This window comes from Meleagris gallopavo, chromosome 2 (assembly GCF_000146605.3).
Source record: "Meleagris gallopavo isolate NT-WF06-2002-E0010 breed Aviagen turkey brand Nicholas breeding stock chromosome 2, Turkey_5.1, whole genome shotgun sequence".
NCBI lineage: Eukaryota > Metazoa > Chordata > Aves > Galliformes > Phasianidae > Meleagris > Meleagris gallopavo.
The window spans coordinates 36,522,846-36,535,780 of NC_015012.2; the positions used below are offsets into that span (position 1 = coordinate 36,522,846).

General features: G+C 37.6%; 2 protein-coding genes across 2 annotated transcripts in view; both read right to left on the minus strand.

Moving 5' to 3' along the window:
- The window catches only part of MTR (5-methyltetrahydrofolate-homocysteine methyltransferase), a 57,569-nt gene extending 54,153 nt beyond the window's left edge, over positions 1-3,416 (minus strand). Inside the window, exon 1 of the mRNA XM_010706984.3 lies at positions 2,720-3,416. Coding sequence (XP_010705286.1) covers positions 2,720-2,771 — 52 coding nt within the window. The 5' untranslated portion in view covers positions 2,772-3,416. The remainder of the gene's footprint in view (positions 1-2,719) is intronic.
- Positions 3,417-5,740: 2,324 nt separating this feature from the next.
- The window catches only part of ACTN2 (actinin alpha 2), a 65,073-nt gene continuing 57,878 nt past the window's right edge, over positions 5,741-12,935 (minus strand). The window contains exons 19-21 of the mRNA XM_003204009.2: positions 9,488-9,553; positions 8,513-8,671; positions 5,741-7,156 (exon numbers count right to left, since the gene is read on the minus strand). Coding sequence (XP_003204057.2) covers positions 6,998-7,156; positions 8,513-8,671; positions 9,488-9,553 — 384 coding nt within the window. The 3' untranslated portion in view covers positions 5,741-6,997. The remainder of the gene's footprint in view (positions 7,157-8,512; positions 8,672-9,487; positions 9,554-12,935) is intronic.

The following is a 12,935-nucleotide window of genomic DNA, read 5'->3' on the forward strand; positions in this document are numbered from 1 at the left end:
ATCTGATTTATTGGGTTGAACTATCAGCATATAAATAAATAAAAAGGAGGAGTATGTCTCAAAAAATAAAGGTAGCGTACTATTGTCAAAAGAAGGTGGGAGCAACTCCTTTGGATAGTCTGTAGACTGATGATGTTTTCTAACTGTTTCATGTGGGGAAAACATTGTCATATTATGATTACAAAGAGTTGTGATGCAAAGCTGTATTCCTTTATGCAGTTTCACAAAAATTGCTTCCTACGTCAGCTTGAGACTAACAACAGAACCAAATGTAATGCTGCCAAGTTAGCCCTACTTAAACATCTGTTGCACACACTATCATGCATGCAAACATCTGTTATCATGCTGAGCACCCTGGTTTCTGAAGGTGGTAGGAATACTTCAGTGCGGCTAACATTGCAACAGAATTTAACTCTGAACCAAAATAGATATCCTTATCTAAATAAATCTTCAAGTCAGATCACATTTTGGCATTTCAACTATATTTGGAGGTATTTGCAAGCTATTTCTTTCCCCGCCTTCTGCACACAGCTAAACTTACTGGTCTTTTGAGTACAGGGAGTGTTTCAAGCAAAGCAGTCTTTATATTTTGAGATCTGGTTCAGCAGTTTTTCTACTTACACACCTATATTTTCAAATTGCACACTTGTGTAGGTAGCACCAAACACTGACCATTAGGATGTTCTTTTAGCATTTGACTGTGTGTTTTAAATACCTCTATAGTATTCATTTCCGAACAGTGGATTTTATTCCTGTATTTACCTGCCTCTGTTCCTACAGCCAACAGACCCAATAGGCTATTCGCATAAATAAAGAACAGTGAGATTATTCTTGTCAACAAAGAACAGTCACACTTCACAGGATTATATCCAAGTGAAGAATTCAATTTCCATTCAGTAATTAATTTTCTATACCCCGTCACTTAAAGAGTGATCTTAATGGCCAAAATACAACTGATTTCCTGCGTTTATGTGAAATTAACATTTTCTATTGCAGTATCAAAATATTACCAGTAGCCAAAAGAAAGCTGATGGCTTCAAGATCAGTTCTGTGCAAACTCTAGTTAAACCTTTTAAAGCTTACTAAGCCTATGCATTTTAGAGGAATATCGACAAATTTACTTACCAGAGAACAGATTTTGTACATCACTATTTTAAGAAAACCTCAAAGTCTCCATCACTCTGAAAACACTTAACATATTAAAGTGAACTGAATTTATTTTTTTTACAATTCTTTACAGAATCTGAGTTGATCAAAAAGTGTATAAGTGCCTAAAATCGCTGAAATGCAAGCACAAAGAAGAGTGGGAATTCATAAGGGGGTGTAGTTTTACAACTTATCTATGCTGCTGCACAAGGCTGTGTTGATTGCTTTTAGTTTGTTACAGGTTTCATATGATCATAAAATTTTGTAGCAGTCTTTAGGCATCCACATCAAGTGAATAAAAGAGAGAGGAAGAAGCAGGCTTGCCAGCTACCCCAAGACAGCATAGAAAATGAGGAATAGGGCTAGCGTGTATTTCAGGACACATGCACCTGGACGTGTGCCCCAAGGAAAAGCTGGTGAACATTGAGCTCAGAGGCATTTTGCTGTGGAGCAGGAGGCAAGCAGGAGCAGCGACCTCACAGGCAAGGACACAGTTCTGCAGTAGCCAAGCAAAAATAGCAGTTCTAATAATCCTAGGAGGTTCAGCCAATGGTCCAGTGCACACTACGCTGACAATCCATAGTCACGAGATGGGACCAAGGCCAAGTCTCACAGACTATACAAGACAACATATGCACAACATAGCACAAGCAAGGAATGAGGATTCTCAGGGCAGTTGGAGACCACTGGTGTATTTAGGGCCTTAACCGTAAACAGGCTCGCTCAGAAGTGCAGACACAAGCAGTTGAGGGGGCTGTCTAAGTACAAGGCCTAGGCATGCTCCTGCTGCCTGTGCACTAGAAATGGCACCGCACTCAACCTGCCAAGTACAACAGTTTGTATTCAACACAGCTTCAGATCCATGAAAAGAGAGGGGTACTGTAGGAAGGTCTGGCCACATAATAAAAGCAGAAAACACGAGAAGTGCAGACAAAGATAAGTACTGCAACTGTGTGTATTCTGCACTGGTAGGAAAGACAAAGCATAACAAAGAAAAAATGGACACCTGCAGGTTGTGCAACATGGTTAGATTTAGGGAGCTTCCAGAACTATTCCCAGCTCTCAGCCAAGGCTCCATTCCAGTGGGGGCACAACCTCTATTAATGTTGTTTTCTCTCATTGAACTTCAAACCTTTACAGATTTTCTGAAAGGGCAGAGGGAATTCTTGTGCGTAGAACACCTTGAAAGACCAATGTCCTACTTAGCTTTGTCTGACTTGCACAGAAAAACAATCCTGTATGTTATCAACTGTTAGAAAAGTGTGTTTATAGACAATCCTCTTTCCTTAAAAGGACTTTGAAACTGCACAATTCATCAGCTTAGTTTAAAGTCTAACTTGCTAGATTTAATCATTTTATCCCTTTGTGAAAACTGCTTATGATCACAGTCATAGCCGTGACATTTGCTTTACCCTTTTTTACAGGAGGCCACAATATCCTCTTTCTCCAAAGTAGTTTGAGGCATTGCTATCCATTCTCATCTAATGCATTCAATTCATTCCAGGTAGGAGAATAGAGAGGGGAGCAGAATGATGAAAATCTTACAGATCTTGAGATATGAAGAAATACTCACAGGTGGTGTTGATTCTAAATCTAACCCAGCATTGTAAGGAAGCCTCTTGCATCTGCAGGCAGTAACCACAGCATGAACAGGTGACACTGATAGGGACTCCTGCTCTAGAACAAGTCCTTCTTTTGTTATTTGATCTAATATGAATTTACTCATATGTTGAAACAGGTGTCAGGGAACGGCCAAGTGAGTGTACTTTGTCACTCTAAAGGCTTAATATTTGCAGCCTATGATTACTTACAACAGTCAGGTCATATTCTCTGCTTAGTTTTCAATGTGAATGTAAGTAGCTTCTTCTACACCCTATGATGTACAGTAATTCCCTTTGACTTGTGCTGGGTGGTTTTTGTTTTTTTGGCATCTCTTTTTGTCCTGTAAAACTAAAAAGTTTATTTATGGGCTTTTACACTTGTACAGTCTGCAATGTATTAAGCAGTCTAAGATCTTCTGACAATTCCTCAGAAATGTCAACTAGAATTGCTGTGTCCCATCTGTTGTTTAGATTGTCATAGCACACTGTAGAGCACCACACATAATAAGAGTTTTTGCTGATGATCTGAGCTCCTAGGTGTCTTCAGAGGACTATAAGAGAAAGCAGATTTGAGACTGCCCACAGTCTCTCTGAGTTTTATAGCACATAAAAATATCCTGTATTTCCCTCCCCTTCTTACCTCTTTTATTTGTACTTCTACATGCATGAAAGCAAATAGATCAGGGTAAAGCCATCGGGAGGGTATGAGGAGGGTACGAGCTGGCAGATAGTGTTAATCAGGCTCCATTCTCCTTTCCCCTCTTTGCTGCAAAGAGCTGAACTACCCACAAGCACTGGATTTCAGTGCCAGAAGTGCTGGTAGTCTCTGGTTATACCTTCATTTTGCACACAGTGCACTAATGCCTTTCGATGGACAGCCAGTACAGAGGCATACTACCAGTTCTGCCCATCAAGGGGTCTAATTTAGAGAGTGATCCAAGCACAGCAGGTAAATCTAGGATACTATGTAAGACCAAAGGGAACAATGCTTTGTTTATTGCCTCTGTATAAAACAAGAATAACTTCTTTCTGATCAAGTAGAAATAAAGTGTCCCCCATCAAAATCAGATTCAAGGAACCTTGAGATCACTAAACTAGATTTAAGTTAGCATCCTCAGTCAGGAAAATGTAAACTCTAAAGGACAGCTGTTAGAAGTGGGAAAAGGCCATCTTAGAAAGGGGCTGGTGTCTGAGAAAGAAAGGAGTAATCTGTGAAGAAACAGGAAAGCTGCATGAAGAGCTATGCCTCTTCAGAAAAGGCAAATGATCAGCCTCTGCCAAGGAAAATTCTGTCTGTAGAGTAAGGTTTAACTTAAATGCCACCGTCATCAAAAGGGGTAACTACTCTCAGCTAGGCATTGAGATAAGAAGCTATTCCAAAAGGACTTTGACAGAATATTTGTTCTGCTGCAGCTATTCCTATCAAGTGTTCAGTGCAAATAAGGACAACTGGGCAACCTGTGCCCTTGGCCTGGCTTGAAGAGGCAACATCTTAATGAAAAATCAGCCCAAGTTCCCAGAAAAGAGAGCATTGAAGGGTGGTCAAATGGGGTCAGTCATAAATGAATGCTTTTAGGTGTTTTTTTTCCTGAAAAATATTTACTCCAATTATTTATTCTGAAATATTTGTATTCCAGATATTGAATTTGGAGAGTTCACAGTCTTCTTAAGGCTGAGTAGATCACAGAAATGCAGGCGGTAGTATCTCAGCAATTTAATGTCTGACGGCATTATGTCTGCCCTACCTATTCATCATGGTCACTCAGGCATCCACCAAACACTAATGGTTTTCAGCTAGATAATCAAGATCACTAAAGAGTTTATTAAAACTCGATTGGGTTTTGCTGATTTTTTGTTTGTTTGTTTGTTTGTTTTTTAATGTCACAGGAGGTAGGATCTCCTCTGTCTTGGATTGCCTGAGGAAAATGAGATTAAAAATTCTGGCAGGTTAAACATAAAGAGATAATAATTGAAAACAAAAGCTTTAAGGATCAGTTTGCAGAAGATGAAAGAAAAAACAGCAAACTTTTTTTCCTGTTTTTTAAACATATCCAATAGCATGCAGGAGAATTTATGGGAATGATAGATCCTAATGAGAGAAAATAAAAAGCTCTCAGACACACTGCAACAGCAGAAAGACAGAATAAATCTTTGGCATCAGTATGCACTGTCTCTCTAGTTGCATTAAACTGTGACAATTAGAGATAGACAGATTTATTTTTTATTAGGACTTGGCCTATCCAAAAGCCAATGTCTGCCCTACCTATTCATCATGGTCACATAGGCATCCACCAAACACTACTGGTTTTCAGCTAGATAATCAAGATCACTAAAGAGTGGAAATGTCATTGCTTTAAGGCGGAGCTCTCCAAACTTTGCTTGTATGGGCACTGTCATCACAAAAAGAGAACAGTGCTGCACCATGTCAGTAGCAGCAGTGGAGGTAGTAGCTTCTGGCAACATGCAAGGCTGCACTTGCATTGGTGGAGATGTGATTGTTTCTAGCCTTGATTTTCCCTCTGAAGCCATCTGCTGGCCTCTTCACACAAGGTGGTAAAGAAAGAGTGATTTGGTCATTGTCTTCCTCTGGGATTAGTTTAAAATTGCTCACACCACAGGCACCTTACCTGCAGAATGCTTATTTTAGGAGTGAAGTCATACAGAGAGTGATTATTTTTAATGTTTCCTACTCAAAGATATCAAAGCAAGGCCCAACTAAAGCACTGTTGTGTACTTACCATTGCTTTTTCATGCATGAAGAAAAAGAGATACATAGAAATGTTAATGCCAGCATCTTCAGTGTTAACACTACCCCATTCATTCTTAGATCCATGTCACCTCATGGGGCCTTAAGTGCATCTCCAGTGGTGTATAGAAATATATAGCATTTTTTTGAGAACTCTTACTTTCAACAGACAAACTTCCTTTAATTTTCAGATGTATATCAAATCCTTAGGGGAAAATACTAGATGATTCCAATGACAGAAATCTCATAAGGTTTTGAAAAGCAGACTTTATTTAATAGGCACATCATTGCTTTAATAGCACTGGGCTGCACAACTCATTTCACCATTTGTAAATGGTTTTGTTGGATTACATTGCATTTCCTCAGTGACAGTAGGATTCAAGTAAAAAAGTTACTGCTTTTTCTTTAATAATTTCTCAAGATGGAAAAAAAACAGAACTACTAGTGCACAGGAGCATAGTACAGACTGAACTGCCTGTGAACCAGCAGAAGTCAAGACAATAACACAGACTGAACTGCCTGTGAACCAGTAGAAATCAAAACAAACTAAGTTGAGCACTGAACAGTTAAAGCTGTAAGACAACCACGATACATTTGCTAAGATGGGATTTTGCATTATGCAGAATGAAGATGAATGTTGCCCACTAATGCAACAAGGGACTGGCTTTCTTATACCAAGAAACAAAGACTGTCCAACACAGACAAGAATGAGGGTTTCAAAACAAAACAACTTACATAAAATTAGGTTCCCTATTATTTCTGATTATAAAAGTTGTATTCTCTCAGTTGTAAAAGTTAAAGGCTTAAGAGAAAAGCACTGCTTACATAACTCTAAATCTGCAATTTTAATCAGCTTTTCAGGCCTTTTTTACCTATATTACAATTCTTTGTGAGAATATAAAACCATCTTTAAGAGACAAAAACATAGCATTCTTAATTGTTTCAGTAACTAAGTAGTTACTTGTTTGATATATTTCTTCCCTGAAAAACTTCATTTTAACATTTTACTAAGTTTCACCAGCAGAAGCATGTAATATCAGAAAACATGAGGAAAATAACGTTGCTCCATGAAAGTAAAATGCGTGATTTTAACATAGTTTTATAAATGCTGTTAAAAGAAGCACATGTGGCATTGAAACATTCTGAAAAATTGATAAATATTTTGTGATTCTCAACAATCGACAGTTTCAGTGTTCTTAGGTCTTGCATTTTATTTTCATAATAGATATTTCCAAAGTTAATAACTTGCATCTTTTTTTTTTTCTTTAAATATTTTCTGGCATTGTATAGGACATACAACCTAAAACCAACATTGCAGAAATCTAGCGTGCTGCACACATTAACATACACTAGTTACTTTAGTAATAGAACTTTACAATGAAGATACCTACTGTACTTGTAAAACTTCTTTTTTTTAATCAGCTTGTCAAACCTTTTGAGAAGCAATCTGGCCAATCAGGTGTGGTATTTGTTGTGTCTACTGTGAATATAGCCAATTATAGAATCAGAGATCGCTCTCTCCATACAGTGCTGATGAAAAAGAGGTGTAATCCAGAGCTCCAGGAACAGAACCTGGGCCCGTGTACTGTGGCATTCTCTTGATGCAGTACTGAGCCTGCTCAGGAGGCAGCTCTCGACGTAACTCATCTGCCAGGATATACGGCTGTGAGGGGGGAAATGATGGATAAATTCAGTATGTATTCTTCAGAGACATCAAAGATATTAATTATGTGACTAATTAGCTTGGATGTTCTGCCTACTTTCAGGAAACCATATGCTTTCCTTGGTCAACTCTACCTTTAATGATGAGTTGAAGGAAACAATCCTACCAACAAACTGATTAGGTCAAAATCCAGTCTCAGGCTGAAGTGTATGTAACTGTGTGTGTTAGCCTGTGTTTACTATGCAGCCATGGATAGCCTGCTGCTAATATAGGAGCTCATCCCCAGACTGCCTCACTGCTGCTTCTGCAGCGACAGGACCAACATGTTTTCAGTTAGACTCTGTTGTTTCAACAGCCTAATGTATTTATTATCAAAGATGCACTATTGCTCTTAATGGTTTGCATTTATGATATGAAGGATACACTCATATCAGTTGTTAGCAGAATCAGCATTGTTTAAAATAACAACATAATGAAAACTGTATTTTTCTGAGACATCAGCATTCATTTTCCATATGAATACTTATTGAGAACACATCTGGAATTCGAAATGTGTTCCACAGTAACTGTGCTGAGAACATGTCCTGAATTTAGAATGTGGCCCATAATAACTGAGATCACAAAATCAGTAGAAACTGCCAGAAATGAGAAAATCAATAGAGTGAGCCTGGGCAAATAGATGTGTACTGCTGTGATCTCTCATTTTTCAATAGCACAGGATGGGTTCTCTGGCAGCAGGAGCCCTCTGTCCTCCAGAGGCTACTGTGTTGGCACTCAGCAGTAGGTCTAGCTGTCAGGAGGAAAGCATGCTATATTCAGGATCTTCTTCCATGGACCCTATAACTACTAGAGGAAGCGCTCTCCTCCTCCTAGGATGGGACAATGCCACATTGCATCACCCTGCTGAATGAGCTGTCAGGTCACAATCTGGCTCACAATTAGGTGAAGTCCTGTGCAATTGACTGAGGCTATGTTCCGGGGCCAAACTACACTGAAACACCCAGACAACATCTTGTAATGCAGAATAAGTTCCCTTCTAATTAAGGCTGCTGTATGGAAATAGGCTCGTTGTGCAATATATCAATTATACCAAAATTGTTTAAGTATTGTCTAAGAAGTCTGATTTTGTCAGCTCTTTGTGATGTGAGGGGATACAGATCAATCCTTGAATTCTGTACACATTTCATCTAAGAGAATTGGTACCAAAGAAGAAGGAAAGGTAAATGCTTTCTCTGAACCCTTACAAGTTGAAAACAAAGCTCTAATATTACTAAAAACCTTGTACAAGGCTTTCTGCAAGTAAAGGCTGAAAGGAAGAGTTACTGAGTTCTTACAGCCAGCAGCTAGATGACTGACCTTATCTGAAGCCAGGATTCTGAAGGAAGCTATCACTTGCTCAGCCGTGTCCGTATCTGCTGTTTCTCTGGTCATGAAGTCAATGAAGGACTGGAAAGTGACGGTTCCTTGTCCATTGGGGTCAACCAGAGACATGATTCTAGCAAACTCAGCTTCGCCCTTTCAAGGAATCCAAAACAAGCAAAAAACAAAACAAAACAAAACAAAAAACAACAACAAAAAACAGAAAGGTCACCGTAATATCAATCTCTGACAGCCCATACCTCTCATGAACCAGTATGGAGCAGTGGCTACAAAGACTCTAAAGCATCTTACTGACTTAGGAACAATAATGTCACAGTCAGTGAAATCTGGGATCTTAAGTGACTATTCATCTTTTGTAAAATGGCCCTGGTGCTTTTGAAAAAAATATTATTTGTCCCAAATACATAGCATTTACCTTCAATTAACTTTCTTCAACTTCTCCTCTTTCCCATTCTAATACTTGTTAAACTTGGCTTAACACTTCATTTCTCACCCTCTTCCTAAAATCAGTAATGTTCCCATTGTAATTAGGGTATTGCACAGGGAGGTGAAAAAATATCCCAGGAAGGCACAAGCAGCCTCACTGAACCGAGAACTAAGAAAAAAATCTGAAAATTTCATGCTAAATATCAAACAGTTCAATTTATGGATCTTTCTATTACAAAGAACAAACTGGTATGAGTGGGGGAAATTATAAAAATAAATAAATGAAGGAAATCAAATGCGATGTCCAAAGGTAGTTTGTGAGAATTAAAAGAATTTTGTACTGTTCAGTATTACATTTAACTTCCTTTTTCACCATTTGAAGGTGGAGGGAAAAAAAACAAACAAGGAACTAGTATAAAGTGTAAATTGTATTATTAGTATTCTGTCAACCTAAATAAGCTTTAGTGTTGCTTTGGTTAATTTTACAAACTGTAAGCAATTGCCATTGTTTCTTAAAATTCATACCAAATCATAACCCATTGAAATCAAGCAAGCTCTGAAATCATCATGGTCCATCAGTCCATTCTTCCTCTATTGACCAAAACAACATAAGGAATATGGATGGGAAGATTTGAAGCATCCACGGTCATTTTCAGAGATGAATTTAGGCCATTGGGAAATTGGATCCAGTGTAAACAGTATTCATTGACATTGCCCAAGCAGGTCATCAGAATTATCATCAGTTTTAGAGAAGGAAGAAGTAACTAACATATCACACACAGGAAACAGACATTTTCAACACAAGAAGTAACATTAAGAAAAGTCAGGGAAGAGATCAGGGAGAACATAGGAATACACAGAGCACAACCAGAGAAGACAAAGAGAAAGGCAAGGAGAAAAATTTGTTACTAAACTAGTCAAAATCAGGAGATGCACAAACTGCCTCCCCGATATGCAACGTCTTTTGAAGTGACAGTGTAGTGAATATAAGTGTAGTTAAAACAGTCTGAAATGTATCATTGACTAAAATACTCCACTCCAAGGCTAGGAAATGTACATGATAAAAGCTGTCTGCTGATATATGAGAAATAAATACAGAGATTTTCCTTTTTCTGACTATAGGCTATCAAGACCTGGACTATAACAAAGAAATGAACATACTGGCTTAAAGGGTGAGACTTATAAGACTTAGGAGGAGGTAACTGGAAGACTCTAAATAAAAGGAGATTGCTAATTTTAAAAGCTGTAACTCATATGCAGCATTCCTGGCTTATAAATTGTATGATAGTAATAAGGTAAATAAATATCTCCTCTGTTTTGCAGTGTAATACAGTGGTTTTGAAAGAATCATATAATCCTAAATAAGGAGAGAACAGTACAGCTCTTGTATTGAGTCTGAGGAAAGGAAAATGGACAGAAGTCTGGGTGCCAAAAGTTCTCCACAGCTGTCTCTTAGCAAGTAAAAGCAGCAGCCTGGAAAATGTTTGAAATGCACAGTCAGAGAAATGTGGCTCCAACGTATGCTGAAAGAGAGTTCATCTAACCCAGTTGCCTTCCCAGGCACAGGATCTTTTCAAAGCATGTGCTGAATACGTTGGTGCTTAAATTAATAATAGAAAAGTATGATATTGTCCTATCTGAAAACAGAATAACATCAGTTTCCTCTACCTGCAGGTCATTTCCAACCTGTCCTAGACTGATGAGGCAGGCTTTAAATTCATCAGAATGTAGATTGTCAGATTCATCCTAGCATCCCATAAACACGTCATGCATTTGGAAGGTAAAAGAAAAGAAGGAAAAAAAATCACAGACCAGGTTAGTTGGTTAGTAAAGAACATTCTACACTTTTATTAATAACCGTAAGTTTATAAACTTAATGGAAACGTAATGTTAACTCACTGCAATTAATTTCCTAAAACGTGAAACTTCTGTAGTTTTGTGCTTTAGTTTTTTCCTTAGTGGAAGAGGAGCTTTACTTCAATTACAATGTTAAAATCCTGCTTCTTCTACAGGTACTTTTTTTAACACTTTTGCTTATAAGGCAATTTTTATTCTGCTGAACTACCATTTGCTGCTTGCATTTTTTATTGCCATACAGTGTATCTGAGATGCAGTAAACAGATCACTGAATCTGTACAAAACCTTTTTCCACACTCGATCACTGTTACTTCTCTCTCAATCTGATATTACTTAGAAACTGAATGTGCATATGTCAAATAAAAGAACAACTGATTTATTGCCTAGATTCAAAAGAAATTTACACCTGACAACTTATTTTCAGTTCATTAATGATCTATAAATTTTGCTTTGAAAAGTTATTTTAAAGAGTCCCTATTAAATTCTAGGTTAAGTGGCCACTAAAATCCTTTAATGGATTACTCACTGGAAAATGGTTCTTTGCACTGTTTAGAAACCAACATTAAGTACTGAAATTATCGTTGTAAAGCATTTAAATAATCGACTCATTTATCTTTTCTTGTCAATACAAACTAAAACACTGAAGTCTCACCTTGTTTCGTTATTAGTCCCCAGAGAACCTTTCCTCCTCCTGCATGAATTATATGTGTCCTTATATAAAAAAGTGGGATTTTAAGTGAAAGTAACACATCTTCCACATGTGCTTCATTTTCATGAATATTAATTGGCCTGTATAGGCTCGATCATGTGGTTTTTTTAATGGGAAGTTGTTTTTTCTGTTAGTAAAATAAAGGGTGGCAGGATGCTCTTGTTCTGCATGCAGGACTCCTACTTAAAATCTGTAGTTTGCCAAAAATAGATAGTAAGATATATCAACAGCCGGTAGGATATTGCACACAAAGCAGTTGCAGACATCTTATACAATTTTTCTTAGAATCTACTAAATATCCTGAATCTGAAAAAGGATTCTACTTTAAAAGACTTAAAAAATCAGTGACTGACAACATAACTATTTCAATGTCCCAATTTGTCTGCATACCATTATTCATCTGTGCACCATTTTGAACACTTCTAAACTGCTGTGATTTAGCCATTGCGTTCCACTTTCTTTTTTTCCTCTAAGCAAACACATTAAGAGAAGAAATATACCAGCATCGCTAAAGATTTATATTTACACCTACCACTAGACTGTGCCTTCAGGCATAACCTCCAGCAAGGAGTTACCTTGCAGCAACACCCTTAGAAATAACTTCTGGGGTGTCAGCCTGCAATTGAAAAGAGATCTTAGAGGACTGCCCCCTTACCTCAAGGGAGATAATGTACTTACCATTTGACTTTAACAAGATGACTTTTAATGGCTTTTTGTACTAGCACAGCTGTGCTGGTGGATATACTGAAGGAAACACAAGCTCATTCTGCCCTTATTATTCTTCAATGCATGGTGCCTCCTTACTCAGTGTACTTTAGGGGTCAGAGGCATGTAGCCCCAAACAAAAACTTGCAAAATATTCAAGATGTAAAAGCCATTTAAAACAATAACTTTGCTATCTTTCAAAGAACTAATAAGTACAGAAATAAGTCCCATGATTTATTATAAACTAAAAAAAAACATACATACATGTTATTCGCTTTCTTTCCTGGAGAGAAAGAAAGGGCATCCTTCCTCAAATTTATAACTAAAGCAAGTTGTCTTTAGAAGTACTCTATAAAAAAATGTTAGGTTTATGTGTACTAATATGGATTCTTTACAATGGAGAAAGGAGCTTCTCTGCACAGTAGTATTTTGCTGACATCCTCAACACACATTAAGACTGGAGAAATGCCACCACAGAAGTCAGAGCTATAGCATGCATAAAATGACTCTGTTCTGCTTATGTATTTAAAGCCTCCTGGTCAAGGACAGCATTAGTTTTTGAATTTTTTTCTGGCTATCCATCAGTATGGATTGCAGACTAATTCTCTCAGTGTACTTTTTAAACTATGTCAGGTATACAGAAATGCTCCTGCGAGCAACAGAATTATTACATATACTGCTAAATGATTGCTTTTTTTTTTT